The 18,851-nt window shown below is 39.6% G+C and overlaps 1 protein-coding gene across 4 annotated transcripts in view; it reads right to left on the bottom strand.

Moving 5' to 3' along the window:
• Positions 1 to 657: 657 nt before the first annotated feature.
• Positions 658 to 18,851, bottom strand: part of PTPRZ1 (protein tyrosine phosphatase receptor type Z1) — a 176,904-nt gene continuing 158,710 nt past the window's right edge. For all 4 annotated transcript variants that reach the window (XM_004741884.3, XM_004741885.3, XM_004741886.3 and 1 more), the window contains 10 exons: positions 18,656 to 18,819; positions 16,696 to 16,831; positions 15,099 to 15,245; positions 9,001 to 9,094; positions 8,611 to 8,684; positions 6,805 to 6,933; positions 5,867 to 6,013; positions 4,434 to 4,576; positions 3,348 to 3,483; positions 658 to 1,608 (listed from right to left, as the gene is read on the bottom strand). In XM_004741884.3, the coding sequence (XP_004741941.2) occupies positions 1,468 to 1,608; positions 3,348 to 3,483; positions 4,434 to 4,576; positions 5,867 to 6,013; positions 6,805 to 6,933; positions 8,611 to 8,684; positions 9,001 to 9,094; positions 15,099 to 15,245; positions 16,696 to 16,831; positions 18,656 to 18,819 (1,311 nt within the window). In that variant the 3' untranslated portion in view covers positions 658 to 1,467. The remainder of the gene's footprint in view (positions 1,609 to 3,347; positions 3,484 to 4,433; positions 4,577 to 5,866; positions 6,014 to 6,804; positions 6,934 to 8,610; positions 8,685 to 9,000; positions 9,095 to 15,098; positions 15,246 to 16,695; positions 16,832 to 18,655; positions 18,820 to 18,851) is intronic.

Genomic DNA, 18,851 nt, shown 5'->3' with positions numbered 1-18,851 from the left:
AGCTCTAGGATGTGCATTTCTCACAAGTTCCCAGGTTGACTGCTCCTGCTGGTCTGGGCACATACTCTGAGAGCCATGAGTTGAAAGGAAACTTGTCCTGACCTCTTGCTCTGGGCATTCTTGAGGCCCAGTGCCCTCCTCATCAGGCAGTGCTATGCGTCCCAGATGAGGCGAGGAACTGCCTCCCGTCTCCCAGGAGGCCTGTCACTCTGACTCCATTTTCCTGCATTTTAGCTCCACACAGCTTTTGGATCCCGACAATTTGCCTTAACATAGGGCATCTTACCTTCTTTCCACTTGGGGATTTAAGAGTTCCTGGTCTTTGTCAATTCATCTGGCTTCCAAGTCAGCTTTTTTTTTTTTTTTTTTTCCCCTGACAAGCAAATCTGCCTAATTCTAAGTCCCAGCTTGGTTCCAGACAAAAGTTTCCCAACATTTCTTGGTACATGGTAAGTAGTTAGGTCCAAATTAGTTAATCATAGTAATTGTGCAGCATCAGTGAGTTTCCTGTGTGCCTCAATGCACAGATTGGGAACACAGCTCTCTCTGCTGCTGCATTCCATCCATCTTTTTTCACTTTCAACATCCAAAGGGGACCAGTGTCTACAATTTTCTGCTACACATGCCCCAGCACAACACACAACAAACAAATGCAAGTCGATAGCAATATTTATATTTATTTTTGCAATGTCTTGGATAAAAACCATTTAAACAATGTTGGGTAAGGTGTTATTCTCATAAAAACATCTTTCAAAACAGATGTATTTCTATTTTCCATAAAAGTTAAAGTCACATGCTAAGACAGAGTTAATTACTGAGATAACATGAAAGGATATCAGGAGACTTGTAGAGTGAGACCAGGTAATGAATTACATCATTATACTAAACAATTACACAGAACTAGAAAACTGACTCAGTAGTAAAATATAAAAATCTACAATTATAAATATAAATTTGGTCCATGGAGACACTAGAGCAGTATTTACAGTAAGTATCAGATTATTTCTACTTTAGGTGAATACTGCAGTTGTAAAACATTGAATATCAGAGGGAACGGAGTGTTTTATTTACAATCTACTATATTAAAAGTTATATTTCTAGCAAACCCGATGATTGCTACAAATACAGCTAAAATTTGACACTAAAAACAAACATGTTTTCTGTAGTTGGGAATTCCTAATATCTATAAATTGAAATTTTCTGTTAAAATCAATATGAAAAAAAAAAACCCACAATTCCATTCTTAGAAATACTGTAAAATTCAACCATTTTAGTTTAAACACAAGAAGTGAATTACAAGAAGTTTTGCAGAAAGGCACACATTGTTAATGATGTAAATTTGGCAGCAGAATCCTATGTCATGAAAATTACTGTCAGGTGACGGAAAGTAAACAGATAACAGAAGAACTGCAGTTTTAGAAAGAGGAAAACAATGCTCAGGTAGGGTTCCCCTCACCTCTCTCTGGGCTAAACCAAAGACTCTAAGCTCTCAGCTATATTTCCGTCGGGCAGTGCTGCGCCATTACTGTCCAGAGAGGTGGATGGATTCTCTTCCTGCCTCGTGCCCACAAGACTGAGGACCGCTTTGTAGAGAAACTGATACTGCTCCTGGAGGACAGAGAATGTGAGGTTATAAACAAGCGGCTCACTGAAGACAGACGTTTGTGAAAAGAAGGAATGTTTTCAGTCACGCTTTGGCCCTGTTCAGGGAAGGGCATTGTGTTAAGGGGTCTGTTGCAGGCTGCAGAGATACATAATCTACATTACTATCTCTTTCAGATGAAATTTAAAGTAGCTTTTCAGGTAGCCAATATTCATTGACCTAGAAAATTGGCCAAGATGCTTTTGGCAAAGGTAAGCGCTCCATTCTTACTCATGTCTGTCATGGACCCAGAAGGTGATGTGACAGATTACTGTTTCTGATTTATCAGCTTGAGTGTAACCCTTTGGTACGAGGCACCTGTAAGCCTTACCCATAAGCCTTACTCACCTATAAGCCTTACTCATAATAAGCCTTACTCATCATAACTTACTCATTCTCCTTTCTCCAGCTGTGGTGAAATCCACTGGGTTTCTCTGTTTATGGAGAGGTCCCAGAAAGGACTGAACTGTCATCTCAGGGGCTCATGCAGAATCTTTTTCTCTTCTTTTTTATACCAGACCCTCTTTTTACCAAATATTCTTCATACTCTACCAGCCTCGTCCTATGCCCTGCTGTGAGCAAACGTGAGCGTGCGCCCTGCTATGGTCTCAGAGTAGAAACACAGAAGAATAAGGAGTTCTCTTACAGGTGCCAATTCAGGTGGTTATGGGGGCCTGGGGGTGGGGACAAAGGCAGTTGCAGAGAATGTGAGGCAGTAGTGGAAAATCATAGTGGAAAATCTATGGGCCCACGTGTGAATCAGTGCATTATTCAATGCATTCATGAGCCAGCTGGAAGTTCAGTCTCTGGAAAACAATTCCACATAGGAGCAGCTTGATATAACTCAACTGGCCTGAATGACTTTTAATAAGTGCTCCTCTGAAGTGCAGTGTGTGCAAGGGTTACCGTGCTTCCTGGCCAACTGGTCTGGACTGAATGAAGCCTTAGAGGTGGGCCCTTATATGTCCACAGACCAGGGAGCCGGAGCTGTGTCTGTGACTACTGTATCCACCTACGGGTCTCCCGCTGGGGCATTTGCATGAGGTTCCCTATGGTCTTTCCAACCCTTCTTTCTACGATATTAAAAACTTCCAAATTATTTTCAGAGTTGAGACTTGTCTTTCTTGATTGTACAAGTTTATCTTTTTTAAAAGTACCCAGTTGGCTAATAGGACATTAAAAAATGAAAAAAAAAAAAAAAGATTCAGTAAAAATAAAATTTTTTTTTTTTTAAAAAGTACCCAGGAATTAGCCACATGTTAAGTACCAAAATTGAATTCGGCTTCAGAAAAAAAGTAAACAGTTACAATGTTTAAGTCTTCGAGATCTGTCTTCTGACTGTGCTCAGGCTTTCCAGAACTTGAACCCCGCCTCAAGGTAACTATTTTGGGGAGTAAGTTGGATTAGTCGGTGGTTCTACTGAGGGTATTTTTCAGAATTATGGTGAGTCTTGCAAAAAGAGACATGTCAAATTAAAAAAAAATTATCCATCCATTTTCTGGAAGATAAACTTTAAATGTTTATTATTACTCCAGTTCCATAGACTGTGGACTGATTAACTTGTAATTCAGCTCAGATACTACCTGGTAATATTTATGAGTCAATATGTGAGTTTTTTGGAAACAAGATAAAATGATTTTGGCAGCCTCTAGAAAGTAAGCAGCACTCTAACAGTGAAAGTTTGGTTCACTGTTCTTTTACTTACAATGTCAGCAAAGACTCCTGGCCTCATCAAATTGATCATCTTGGCTACCTGGTAAACATCCATGGAATTTTCTTTTTCTAGTTGGTGCATAAGGGTTGTCAGAGCACAGAAAGTTCCTGCCGTCACTCCTCCATGCCTTGAAGCAAAGGGAAGGGACAAAGACTCCATTCAGATGCATCAAACATTCACATTTGGAACTCACAAAGCCTTGACCACTTCGTAGTGGGAACACAGAAATTTTTAATGAAAAGTCTCTTTATCTTGTAGAGAACTAAGGTTTAATTTGAAACATTAGCAAGTGTTCATGATATTAGTAACGGGATCCTTTATAGAAGTTTAACGTTTGCTTATACATTTATTTTCTTTAATATTTTCTTTATTTATTTGATAGAGATCACAAGTAGGCAGAGAGGCAGGCAGAGAGGAGGAAGCAGGCTCCCTGCTGAGCAGAGAGCCCGATGTGGGGCTTGATCCCAGGACCCTGAGACCATGACCTGAGCTGAAGGCAGAGACTTTAACCCACTGAGCCACCCAGGCACCCCTACATTTATTTTTATACTCTGGAAGGGGCTGGCAATAAATCACAATGATCTGACAAGTTATAACTAATATCTAATATATCTATAACATGAAATCCTAGCATAGGCTTTTATTTTATTTGTTCATAACAGGAGCCTGGAAAGATCTATTGGACAGATTGCTGTTCCTGGTAAATAAAATCTGTATCAATTTTAATCCTATCTGGTACGTCAATAACTTAGAAATGTTTCTCTGGTTAGCACCTGTGAAAATCCAAGTGCCAAAACACTGACTCATCACACAAAGGGTTCTCAGCGTAAAAGGGAAGAGCGCATTCCTGTGATCAGGTACCCATCTTCTGCCTTCCACAGGAGCTCCAACAGAAGTGAAAAAACAAAACAAAACAAAACAACGGACTCTATATTAACCTTGTTTTTAAAAAGCTGATCATCTCCCCTGACTGAGTCACCACAATTGGCCTAGAGCATTATGTTAGTACCAAGAAAACAATTATCTGACCACTTGGACAGTGCTCAGGCGTGAAAGAGTTGGCAGAGAGGAACTTACTCATCATGGACAATCACAGGCCCATCCCTGCTGGCAGCTTCCTCTTTGATAATACCTATAAGTTCAAAAGTTTTACTAATGGGGCTATCTGGATTTGGCCATTTGGGGCACTGGAAATGCCTCACTTCAAGTACATAATCATCCTGTAAGAAGAGAGAAAGATCAATATTTTTAGAAGAGTCTTATTGGTGAAACAGTTTATGACGAGTGGAATAACTGGGGAAATCAGGAATGACAGGAAGGTAATAAAACCGAATCACACGCACGGGGGAACAGCAGCGGTTACGGCCCATCCTCCGTCTTGGAGGGAAGAAACTGCTGTGATGCCTCATTTCCCATGTGTAGATGTAATCTCTTTTTCATTCTAAAAATAAGTCTTATTGGTGAGTTCATGATGGTAATCGAACTCTGAAACCATGTACCAAAGATGTCTCTGCGCCACTACTTGATACAAAAAAGACATCTTCAGTGTTCACATTTGTTTTAAAAATAGCATAGATCCCTACAAATACCAGCATCAGTGGAGGGGACGGTGGGATTCTATGACAGGGCGGGAAGATGCTGGCAAGGGGGAAGGACATCCAGTCTGCCGGTTCGCGCATCAGGGCCTAGCCCAGGCTGCGTGGCCTTAGAGCCCTCCGACCTCCGACCCCCAGATTCCTAAAGTGGACTCAGTCAGATGCTGCATGGGAAATAAGTGACGGAACCTAAATTCTATACAGTTTGCCACTTTCAGAACTCCAGTATAGTAAAGTGCAACACTGAAATCATCTAAGACATGATTTAACCTTTCTCCGACTGGGGATACTCTGCATCTCACATGCCTTACTCCCTATTATTAGTATGTGTTAGCAATTTACTGTAGCTGTATAATAAATTATGTACTGTACTAGAATTCTAAGAAGAATTCTTGACAAGGAATTCAGATTGCTGCCTTGCAGATAACCAAGAATTAGCAAAACGATCCTAGTTCGTTATACCACATGTTGTCAGAGCGCTTCTTCACTTATAACACACTGTCTCTTGGTAGAAAGCAGTAAGCTCACTTTGGTAGATAATATTTTTCCCATTTTACTTAGAAGAATTCAAGATAAAAATTTCCCTTAAAACATGAGAATTAGGATTAATGAAATTATTATTATTATTTTTTTTACTGAGTTTATTCTCAATTTAAGTTCTGTCAGAACTACTCTGGAGTCAAAGAGAAATCATTGATTTCCCGTGTGTGAATGGTGCAGTTCAGTGGCGATGAATGTTAAATGATTCTATAGGATTTTCAAAATGAAAGTGAAAAGTAAGGTAAAACTGATTATTTGGGTAATCAGTTTTGTAAGAAATTAGGTTCCTTTTTATTTCTAGGGAAGACCCTTAAACCAGCATATATTTAACATACTTGAAAGCTTAAGATGAAAATTTGTCAATTATGTCCATACCTGTGTAGCTTCTAGGATAAAATCTTGAATTATAAGTTTTTCTTCATTAGACAGACATTTGTGTTCTTCAGCCATAAGAGTGACCTTAAAACTCTCACAGTTTATAGGCTCATCTTTATTTGGCCAATAAACAAACTCATCTTCTGCCTAGAGGATTAAATAACAAAGAAGTAGGATTTTCATCAAATGTTTAATAGGTCAGACTGCGAAATGAAATTAACTGGTTGACACAGAAAATTCAACTCGAATTTTTCTTTGGATCTCAAAACATACCCTTCAAATACTGAGGCTTACACAAGTTTGATGCGGAGAATAAAATATCGCACTTAAGAAACCAAACTGTTGCTTTGTTGTTTTGAGCTTAGCCCATCAGTAACAATGGTAAGTTGTTACTTCTGTAAACGATAACTGAGTAGAGAAGATTCAAGTGATTTTAAGAGCTCGGCAGCTTCCTGTGTCATCTGGAATGGTCAGTCTAACTTTAGAGCGAAGAAATAAATCTCCCAGTTAAGTATATGTCCAAAGCCTGAACAAAGTAGGCCTTTTTTTTTTTTTTTTTTTTTGTACTTCTATAGATCTCCTTAAACTGAGGGACTCTCCAAATATCCCGAGTTTTATTTTTTTTTTTAAATGTAAACAGAAGCATATGGACTGACGGCATGTTGCAATTCTATTTTTTCTTCAGCAGTATCACAGAATACTTAAATGTAAGTTCATTTCAACTTACTGTTTTTAAAAACTGTCATTCAACAATGTCAGACCTGGGAGGTGACATAACCAAATGAGGCCCAATAATAGACAAGGTGCAACTCCAGTGACATTAGTTAATTAGCCGAAAAAAATTACTTAATTTGTTGGTATGCTTGGCCTTCTGGGTGTTGTGACTTGCTACTTCCTATAAGGCAAGTACCAAAAGTCACTGGGGGCGAGGGGCTTACCATGTTTTGACCATCAGGAAGCATAACTACCAGCTGGGCATTATGGTCCCATATCATCCTCCAGAAATCCTTGATGGTATGGAGAAGAGGATGCTGGGTGATGATGAATTCATTGCTCTGATAGTAACCCTACGAAACCAAAAAGAAGATAGAGTCTGGCATATGACTTTAAATGTTCCAAATATGTGTTTAAGCTAATGGACCTTAACTCAAGGGAGTCTTTTTATTTCTAGATTGTGTCGGTAAATAACAACGTGATCATTATAGCTGATGTCTACAAGGCACTCTATATGCCTCTATACACCAGGCACAGGACTAGCGTTTTCTTCTTCCTGAGTCCCCTACGTCTCACAGAAGTACTATGTGACAAAAACTGAGGCTTAAGAAGTTACATGTTGTGCCCAAGTCTACCTAGCTACCATGTCTAGGAGCAGACTTACCAAGATGGCACATGGACCACGTCTCCTACACTAGACAGAATGGAAATCCGGAGGGGGGTTTATATTTCTCAGTTTCCACAAGTCCCAAGGCAAGATGCCAGATCATACACCTACTGACAACAGAACCCCCTTGGGTTCCTGCCTTCCTCCATCGGAGAGGAATCAGGAGGCACTCTGCAGATTTTGCTGCAGAAACGTGGAACCTGGGGCGATTGGATTGGTCATGATTTCCATGCTGCTGCTCACTAAAACCATGGCTCATTGACCTCTTCTGCTCTGGGTCTCTGAGTTCCTGTCCCTACTTCCCATGGTCTCATTGGATGTGGCATGTATTCAGATGCCACGCCCACACATCTCCCTGTTTTCTGCATGGATAGTCCTAAATAGTCTGTATTTTTAATTTTTTAAATTTATTTTTATTTTTTACTTTTTTGTGACATATAATGTATTATTTGCTCCAGGGTACAGGTCTATGCATTGTCAGGCTTACACACTTCACAGCACTCACCAGAGCACATATCCTCCCCAGTGTCCATAACCCAGCCACCCCATCCCTCCCCGCCCACCGCCCCAGCAACCCTCGGTTTGTTTCATGAGATTAACAGTCTCTTATGGTTTGACTCCCTCCAGATCCCATCTTGTTTCATATTTTCCCTCCCAACCCCCCATGACCCCCTGGTGTGCCTCCCAAATTCCTCGCATCAGAGAGATCATAAGATAACTGTCTTTCTCTAATTGAATAGTGCTATATGTTTTCTTTGCTGGATAAACGGAACAGTGATTTTGGCATGGGAATTACAACCTTTTCCTCTGAGGCCAAGCTCTATGACTGAAAGACTGGAAATGGAAACGATGGGCACAAAACAGCCCACTAAACCCACCCACCCCTTCCTCATAGAAAATCTACACACAGAAGGAAAGGATTGTGTCTTTAGAAATCCTGGTCTCCAAATGAGCCCAGTCTGCTGGGTCAATACTTCTGCATCCCTGGGTTATGGTGGGAGACAGGCTTTTCTGAAGCTGCCCTGTCCTGGGTCTGTTCAGGGTAAATGAAATGGAGCCTCTTAGATGGCTAAGTGGACGCATTCTATCTTCTCATCAGTCCTTGATAGGGAGTTTGGTTCCTGCACTTACTGATTTGAATTGCTTGAGGGTTCTCCAGTCCCAGCACACATAAAAACATCAAGGAATGCTGTTGTTCTATCTGCTCGTACAGGTGGTGGTCTGCGGCCATTAGATTTGACTTCCGCCCACCAGTGGTGCTAACCTATATATATCTGCAGCCACTGCTTCAGGAAGCCCATGCTGGTTTGGGTTCTGGTAGCACAAGCTGGTAGGTAGCTTTCCAGTGATTCCTCTGACTTACCATGATATAGGAGGCATTGATGTAGTCTGTGCCTTCCCCACTCAGAGATGAAATGCCAACCCTTGATCTTTCCACTGGAACACAGAACATGCATCATGAACCACCATGCTCACGGCTCCATACCCCTTCCCCCACCCCCCACATTGCAAAGCACAGCTGCATGTCTCAAGTTGAGTGTCTTTGATCTGTAAGGTAGTTTTTCTATGTGTTTTACATTTTTTAGATGGACTTCAGGATTTAAGAGTCCTTTTAAACAGATACATTATCAGGCAAAATTAGAAAAATACTGAGCGAATCAATTCACTTCAAGATGTAAAAATACTGTCATATTGCCTCAAAGCTTCTATTATAAAAAAGACTTATTCCCCCCCCTGATTCAGTATAACCCACCAGGGATGATGGAAGAAGTTCTGTTCTTTTCCCTGTTGCATTGCTTCAGGGCTGTAGAATAGTCACTCTGTTGTATATTTGATTGACTCAGGAGCTGAGAAAGGAAGTCAAGGAAAAATATAGATTATTTAAGTCACCCAAACACACACACATGTGACCCAACCAAGAAACCAAGCTAAGATACTGAATATGCCTATATCTGGTTTTGCAAGAATTCCTTGAACTTACTCCCTAGCACATCGATGTTCTCTACATGAGGGGAGCCAGAAGCAGCACAGAACGTCCTCTAGTTTGATGTCCAGCCCTAGCAGGATCTTCCCCATGGCTTCCTCTATAGGTGGGCACTCTGCCTTCCACTTACATCTCACACTGCACTTGGGGGTAAATTGCATGAGATGTGTGTAGATGTATGTGTGTGTGTGTGTGTGTATACATATATGTATATATATGTGTGTGTGTGTGTGTGTGTGTGTGTGTGTATAGTTGGATTTCATTCGTTCTTTTCGTACTCCATGTCACAAATAATCTATTTGATGTTTATTCCCCCAACTAGCAAATGTCAGGATTATTTCCAATATTTTGCTTTTCTAAACTTTGTAGCAATGAGCATCTCTTGTATGCTTCTTAACACCCACACATGGCATTAGGAGTCATCAGCATTTAATTTTTTACAGTCTGATAGATGATAAGTGGTAGACCATGGTTTTGATTTGCATTTTCTTCACTACTGTGAAATTGTGAATTGTAGCATTCGTTAGCCATTTAGGTTTCTTCTTTGATGATTGCCTTTTTGTATTTCTACTTCACTATCGTTTATTAATTTGTAGAGGGTTTTGATGTCTTGAATGTAAGTCTATAATCTGTTTAAAAAGTTGTTAAGGTCTTTGTTCTCTTTAATCACAGAGACACTCAGAGCCAAATAATTTTTTAAGATTTCTGCAAATTATGTTTTTATTTAAGCAGTCTTTTTCTACCCTGATGTCTTAAAAATACATATTGATCGTGTTCTTAAAATAGTTATAAAACATTGCTATTACCTTTAGGTACTAATCCATCTTGAATAATTTTAGTGTTTGAGGTGTGGTAAGAACTTAATTTTACTTATTTCCACATGGAAACAGTCCCAATTTCCCTTACTGGTTAGTCTGTCTTTCCCTCATTGATTTATGGTGTCCTATCTACCCAATAACCCTTTCCACATATGCATGGTTCCTCTGGCTGATTTGTCTTTCAATGTTAGTGGATCATATCATATCATACCTGCATAACACATTTCTATTTTATTTTTTATTTTTAGTATTGCTTTGGATGTATTTGCTCTTTACTTTTCTAAATGTTAATTTTAAGATCACTTCATGATTTCCCATGAAAAATCTCGAGGAAATGTGACTGGTACGGTACTGATTTTTATACTTAATTTAGGAGAACCAACATCTTCATAATATTTCCATTCAGGAAAATTGTATCTACATTTGTTGGGTCTAATTCTATGCTCTTCATTTCAGTTTTATAGTTTTTTCATCTACACATTCATTGCATCTTTTGTTAAATTTATTTTTGAGACCACAGAATTTTTGTTTCTCTTTGCTGTGGTTGTTGAATTGGCTCTTTTTGCTCTAACATTTTATCTAACAACTGATAGCTAATGAGTTACAATGCTATTGTTTTTCATATATACTTGTTGACCTGTAATGAGTTGAGTTCTAATAAGAAATATCTTCACTTTTGTTTCTCTTGATGTTCTATATAGACAAGTGTATCATCTGCAAATTCTTTTCTACTTCTATACATTGTTTTTGTTTAACCTGATTTCCAGTAGAATGTTGACTAATAATGTCAGCAGCTGGCATTTCTTGTTTTTTTTAACCTATGAAAATTTCCAACTTTAAATTTTGTGTGTGACATATATATTTTAGCCACTGTAAGATGAAGAAAGCTTCCATTTCTAACCTACTAAGAGTTTTTGTTATGAATAGCACTTAATTTTATTTACTGTGTATTCTACATCTTTTGAGAGGGCTATACAATTCTCGTAACTAAATTTGTTCATATTTTTTCTTTTTTTTTTTTAAAACCTTTTCTCTATGAAAGGTCCTCTTTTTTTTTTTTAAGATTTTATTTATTTATTTGACAGAGAGAAATCACAAGTAGATGGAGAGGCAGGCAGAGAGAGAGAGAAGCAGGCTCCCTGCTGAGCAGAGAGCCCGATGCGGGACTCGATCCCAGGACCCTGAGATCATGACCTGAGCCGAAGGCAGCGGCTTAACCCACTGAGCCACCCAGGCGCCCTGTTCATATTTTCTAATGTTAAATCTTCACTTCATTCTTGAAACAAACTCTGTGAACCCTAATTGGTCATAATATTCAAAAAGAAAAACACACTGCTGGATTTGAGTTGCTGATTTTTTAAAGAGATTTTATTTATTTATCGAGAGAGAGAGTGTGAGAGAAAGAGCATGGGCAGGGGAGGGGGAGGGAGAGGGGAGAAGCAGGCTCCGCACTGAGGAGGGAACCGGATCCCAGGACCCCGGGATCATGACCTGAGCCAAAGGCAAATGCCTAACCCACTGAACCACCCAAACACCCCAATATTTTTAAATAGAATTTTAGTATTTAAGTTCATAAATGAAACTAGCCAATACATTTCCTTATTTATACTATCTTTGTACAGTTTTGGTACCAAAGTTATTCCAGTAAAATAGATGGGTTTGTTTTCTACCTAGATATTTTACCCTAGAGTTTGGAATTTTTTGCCCCTTAAAAGTCTGGTAATTATTTCAGTTCAGATTTTATTTTGGAGGTGAGATTTTTGGCCAATGATACAATTTATTTAATGGTTATTGGTCTAGTTGGAGTTCTCATTTCTTTGTAAGTATATCTTGCTCACTTTTCTTAAAAAAAAATTTATTTCATGTAGGTTTTCAAATGTATTGTCACAAATATGTTCATACTATGCTTTTTAAGTTAGAAAAAACACTTCTAAAATATTTATAATTACATCTCTGTTTTTTTATCTTAATATTTATTTCTGTGTACTCTCTCCTTCATTTATCATGAATCTGGCCACAGGTTTCTTTGTTTTACAGTCTTGACAGAACTTACATCTGGTTTTGTTTCATCTCTGTTTCTATTTAATTACTTTAACTTTCTATTTAATTTAATTTAATCTATATTAATTTAATTTAATAAAGCTTTAATTTTCTTAAAATTTTTCTGTCTCTCTCTTAGGGTGTACCATGTTTCTCTTCTCATTTTTACATGATGTGCCTATTTCATTTGCTTTTATTTTATTTATTCTCAAATGAATTGTTTAAGGCTATAATTTCTTTCTAGATACAACTTCAGTTGTATTGTACAAGTTGTGCCATGTAATGCTTCTGTTGACCTTAAATTCTAAAGATTTTATAATTGGCTCTGTAATAGGTCAATTATTTAAAAGAACATTTTCATTGTCCAAATATCTGAATTCTTTTCTGGGCAGGTTTTCATGATCAATTTCTAATTTGACTGGATTAGGTGCTGAGAATAGGGTTAGCTCTGTACAGATTGCTTGACATTAACTCTTCCGCCTCCAGTAGCTATTTAACATCTTCATTTTAGAATATGTGTACAAACACCCAGGTACACCCCATGCCCATGCACACACACATACCCCCCCACCCCTTCTATGTCACACAGGGAATAGAAGCCGCAGAATTAATATTACCTCAGAATTAATAATTACCTCAGTCTCCAGCTTTGGAGCCCATACACTTCCTGCTATCCACACCCATTTAGGTGTCCCTGCATTTTTCCCCAATCCCTCATCTTGAATCCCGCCCCTTTGCCCCTTCTCAGGATCTCCTTTCCCTCTAGTAATCTCTCCTCCCCCATGTACCCACGGCCAGGGATCTCTTTCCATTAATTTTTTTTTTTTAAAGTAATCTCTGTTTTATTTTTTTAAAGCCAACTCATTATGTTATATACAACTAATCAATCACTGAACTCTACATCTGAGACTAATCATATACTACATGTTAATTAACTGAAATTAAATTTAAGAAAATTTTAAAAATTAAAAAATAAAATGAGGTATAAATGACATATGATATTACATTAATTTCAGTTGTCTACCATAATGATTTGGTATCTGTCTACATTGAAAAATAATTACAATAAGTCTAATAAATATCCTTTACCATGCATAGCTACAAAATCTTTTAAGATCTACACACTTAACAACTTTCAAATATGCAATACAGTATTATTAGCTATAGTCACTATGCTGTACCTTAGATCCCTGTGCCTTATTTGCTTTATAACTGGAAGTCTGTACATCTTGACCCTCTTCACAACTGGCCCATCCCCTACCCTCTGCCTCCAGCAACCATCAGTCCTTTCTCTGCATCTATGAACTTTTTTTTTTTTATTCCACATATTAGTGGTATCAGATGGTGTTTGTCTTTCTCTGACTTATTTCCCTGAGTTATTTCTGACTTACCTCACTTGCCATAATGCCCTCGGGGTCTATCCATCTTGTGGCAAATGGCAAGATTTCATTATATTTTTATGTCTGAGTAATACACTACATTTTCTTTATCTATTCATCCATCAGTGGGCACTTAGGTTATTCCCATATCTTAGCGACCATAAATAATGCTGCAGTGACCATAAGAGTGCAGGTATCCTTTTGAGTTAGTGTTTTTGTTTTCTGCAGATAAATACCCAGAAATAAACAGACATGTAACTTACTTCAAGGAACTGTATCTGTGGAGAAACCTGAATGACCAATATCTTATGCTCGCGCGCGTGCGCACACACACACACACACACACTCTGTATCTCCGCAGTTAGGCGTGAAGAGGAAAGAGTCAAATGTCCCTCTCTTAATTAAGCTTCTGGCCTCAGAGTTGATCTTTCCATTTTGATCCTGGGTTATCTAACATAAGCCATATCAATTCTTTTACGCGGTTGCGTAGGGGTAAGTCATGCTAAAAAGAATTATGTTGAAAATGAAAAAAAAATTTACATTTTTTAATTTAGAAGAAAGCTATCCTAACAACCTAATGTTTATGTTTTATACTCCTTTATTATCTATTTCTGGAAGCCAAACTTCATACTTTCTCTTTCTTCAGTGTTCCGTTGTCACTCAGATAAGCTTTGCTGAATAAAAACATTTATATCTTCCTGTCGGGAGGTTCAAAGCACAGCATTCACCTCTCATCTTTCTTTACTTCTCCAAAGGCACAAGAGGTGCTGACTGATAGACACAAAATCAAAAGGAATTCTTAGTGACTAATATCTTTTATGTTGTAGGGTGGAGAGAAGATGAAAACCACCACCCTGAGATCTCAAGCTTTGTTCACTCTCCTGGGTTTTTCCAGGGTCCTTCGATTTTTTTCCTAGATATACCTTCTTCAGAAACTGGCCCTGTTTCTCTGGGAATCCTGGGAAGGAAGAGGTTAGGATATCCATTCTGTGGGCAAACCACAACTAGGCAAATCTCCCTAGCATAGCTACAGGGTCCCGTAAGATCTACTTTCTGAATTCTTTGCTGACAGATTTCTGGAAGCCAGAGAACTAGGATTGTAGAAGGTATGGTATCGAACAAAACATACTCCCTTCTCTAGCTCACTACCTTGTAACAAGGTAGGTGGGAGAAATTGGGGTTGAAGAGCTATTGTTCTGGGGTGGCCTCTTCTCTAGTCTAGAGCCTTCAAGTGAGACAGAATTTTCCCCACGAGTGGCATGAACAGCCTGAGCCGGATCACTCGTTGTGAAGTGGTCTGGGTTTTTCAAAGGGAAAAGAGCACTTCTGCAGTCTGTATTAGGAGGTCTGCCTGTCCCTTCTGTTATGCTCTGTGTCCTCCTTTCTTGGACCAAGTTTGCCGTTGCAAACATTAATCTAGAGTTCTTGAGAACTTTTCTTCTTGCTAGTCAAAATTAAGATTCTCCTTGAAATTCACCACGTGGCTTTGTTGCCCACTATAAAGAACACCACAAAGGCACTGCACCAACTGTGCTCTGAACCCACCCACATGGCCTTGTCAACTCAAATAAGAAGATGCAGGAACACTTAATTGAATGGTAGCATCCAAGAGGCTTCCAAGAGAACTCACCTTGAATTGTTTCTCCAGCTTCGTTTTGCCTGTTGGTCCAGGAATGAGGAGCGTGTTGACATAGGCATGAATGTGGCTGTCTGGCACTTCAGTCTCTTTGCTAAGTATGGCCTCAACCAGAGCATCGTGAATGAAGACATACTGTTCCTGGCAAAACAATGACAAAGGGGAACATTATTTCAGGTTTTCTTTAAACATACTGAAGTACAAAACTTGATATTTTTCACTGATGGACAAAAAGAGTCCTACATAATGGCAGGGATGGACCCACAGAAGATTGCTTACTGGACCTGGCAGGTAATCAGATGTAGGAGAGGAAGCAGTCAAGAGACAACACAACTCTTCTCACCCCTCATTTCTTTCCTTCGTGTGTATTGGCATTGGTGGGAAAGAGAGAAAACAATGCACTCTGCCCAGCCTTCAAACCTGCCACCTGCTTCCATGTTTTGCATGAGGACTTTCCTGATTCTGTGTTTCTCATGGGTCTTCTTCTTCTGTCCATTCCAAGTCTCCTTTTAGCCAGTCCTATATAACGTACTGCACTTTTACGTACAGTTTTTAATAGTTGTCGCTTATTTCCTGTATGGGACTCTTCCCTGGTCTAATCTGACTACAGTGTCATCTCTTCCATGGAATGAAGTTTATTTGGTTTGATTATCACCCACATGGCCATTTGTCTCTGATTGCTCTCAAGCTGCCATACATACTTTCCAACTTAAATTCATTTTTATTTAGAAACAGGAGGAAAAAATACAGATATACAGACTTTTGTCCTGCATCATATACACTATATGGGCTTAAAAAGGGATATAATTTAAGCATAACTCATACTTCTAAAATATGAAAGTGAATGTACTTACTCACTATATTCAGGAAAAATCTGAGGTTTTGCTACCAGGGAGGGGCGCTACCTGATCCACTGACTCATTTTTTTTTTTAATCTTCTCTGTCATCAGTGTCATTTCAGAGTTATTCCCCTTTTGGTCACTAAATAGACAAAATGTAGCTGGTCCATCTAGGACATATACTGCGATTACCTCGTGTCATGGGTTGAATTGTGTCCCCCCAAAAGACATGTTGAAGCCCTAACCACCCCCAACCAGGACCTCAGAATGTGACCGTGTTTGTAAACAAGTTTGCCGCAGATGCAACTAGTCAAGATGAGGTAGTGACTGTCGCTCTTCTAAGAAAAAGGAATTTGGACACACAGACAGAGAAGACAGCCCTGGGAAGATGGAGGCAGAGACGGAAAGAAGGCAGGCTGCTACCGCCCAGAACAGGCAGGGCTACCAGAAACTCAGACCGGGGAGAATCATCCTCTCGAGGTTCCAGACACAGCATGGCTCTGCCAGCACCTTGCTTTTGGACTTTTATCCCCTAGAACTGTAAGGCAGGACGTTTCCGTTGTTGTCAGCACCCCCACCTGGCAGTACTTTAATACAGAAGCCCTATGAGAGGACTCAACCCAGTAAAACAAAGTCTGGTCCATCCAGGCTTAGCATCTTGTGACACCTCCAGCCCTTCGATAAATAGTGTCCTTCTCGTTGGGGGAGGGGAAGAACAACAACAACAAGAACAAGGATCCTTTTTCTCATACCTCGGTCTGCACCAAATAGTTTCTTTGCGAACGAATGTGCTTTAGGAAGCCAAACACGTTGACGGTTCCTTCCTGCTGAATCTGCTGCAACATACTGTCTAGCACGATGTACGTGCCCGTTCTTCCTACCCCGGCGCTGGAGAGGACGCAAAGCAAGAACCGCTTCAACGTCAAGCATTAGGTACATTTGAAGACAGGTCACTCCTGGCTATCTTGGAAATTAAAATGATTTTCTTCCCCAAGCGACTGAGCCACATAATACATAATTTAGCAATCCCAAACCAAACGGTTTCGTTGTTAAGCACAATGCCTCAAGTAACGAATTGTTTGCTTTCTAATGTGGGGCTACAGGTCAAACTGTAAAACAGCCTATTTCTGTGGGAGATTTTTAATTCATTCATTCACTCCTTCGAGAGTCTAAGGTTTTCAGTAATTGCATTTATTAATCATCATATAGGATAGAGAATGCAAACATTCCGTATCAGAGCCCAGCAACTAGACACTTCATCTGAGGAAAATGAAAGCATCAGCTTCACCCAACTCTGAAAAGAAGAGGTCCTGGGTCTGTGTTGCCGGGCAGACATGTTTGTGTAAAGGTTTTCACATTAATTGGAAAAAGAATTTGATAAGGCTTTCAGCTGAAAATATCGTTTCAGGGAGATCGTGAGGAATAAAGCATAACTTCAGTCATTTCTAAAGGGCCATTATCTATGGACTTCTTCAAAGCCTCTACCGGAGGGACGGAATTCAGAGACAGGGAGTCTTTTCAAATCCCCGACAAGTAGGAAGTGCTAGAGTGGAAAATTAGCACCTGCTCCTCACAATACCCTGGTCCTCCTCCATTTGCTAAGAAACAATCCCTGACCTTCAGAGCTCTTCTTCTTGCATTTTCCTCCTTCTCTCAGCTTATCATGAGGCTAACAGATGAAAAAACTCAAGATAGGTCTCTCAAACTTTGAGGATAACTCCTGAGATAGATAATTAGAATGTGTCAGATAAGCTGTTTATCAAAGGAAAACACTTACTTCTGTAAAAACACACGTCGCTTTGATAAAAATAGTGTACATAGAAATCAGCTTGATTTGTGTGGTCAGAAAGCTTGGCACACAATCAGGAAATGTTAACTGTTATTTTCTTTTAAAGATTTTATTTATTTATTTGACAGAGAGAGAAATGGTGAGAGAGAAAAGCAGGGGGAGAGGGAGAGGGAGAAGCAGGCTTCCCACTGAGCAGGGAGCCTGATGCGGGGCTTGATCCCAGAACCCTGGGATCATGACCTGAGCTGAAGGCAGACGCTTAATGACTGAGGCACCAAGGTGCCCTGTTATTTTTATTTTAACTGAAAAATATTTGATTAAAACCTCTGACACATTTTTTTCTCCTTGTCTGAAATATCCTTCTATCTCTTCATCAAATTAGCCTTGGAAATAAAGTAATTGAGTACAGATGAGTTGATAACACCTTAATATATTGGAGAGAACTCAAAAAATGAGAAAAGAATTTTGATCCCAAACTGTTTAAAAACAACTTAAAAGTATTTTGCCAAATTCTTCACCCTCTGTGCCTTTTGGTTTCTCTCATATAAACCTGACATAACAACTCTACAAGAGAATGTCCCAAGCACTTTTATCCTATGACATTATGTCGTAATAAACGTTTCTTTAATGACAAAACATTGTTCCTCCTGCCTCACACATTTAATACGTTAAAATCCAATTCAACAGTTCAACAGAATAATAAACATCATAAAAAAGTATCTGGTGCCTTGAAATGTTCAGCAATCAAACTCTGAGTCTGGTATATCATGTCCTAACGGTCAAAGCTTTTGAAAATGGGCATGCACTCTCACCGCCCTCACTCCACAAAATCATCCTGATTTTGGTAAAACTTTTGTTCCTCGATTCCCTCTTTGTTAGCAGAAGCCACTGTGTGGGTTTTGAAACGTGGCTCTGAGACTCACCTGCAGTGGACCACGACGGGCCCCACCGCGTGGCGCTTGGCGTGGGACGCCTTTCGCACGAAGGTCAGCACGGGCAGCGAGTCCTCCGGCACCCCCATGTCGGGCCACTGAGTGTAGTGGTACTGTGTAACCACACGCCCGCTGGGTCGTCCCTTCTGGGATCCCTGCAAGGGTTCAGAGAGCTGGTCACAGGAGC

The sequence above is a fragment of the Mustela putorius genome, unplaced genomic scaffold (assembly GCF_011764305.1).
Source record: "Mustela putorius furo isolate JIRA1106 unplaced genomic scaffold, ASM1176430v1.1 tig00003845_pilon_pilon_pilon, whole genome shotgun sequence".
Lineage (NCBI taxonomy): Eukaryota > Metazoa > Chordata > Mammalia > Carnivora > Mustelidae > Mustela > Mustela putorius.
This window is presented reverse-complemented; position numbering and strand designations above follow the sequence as displayed.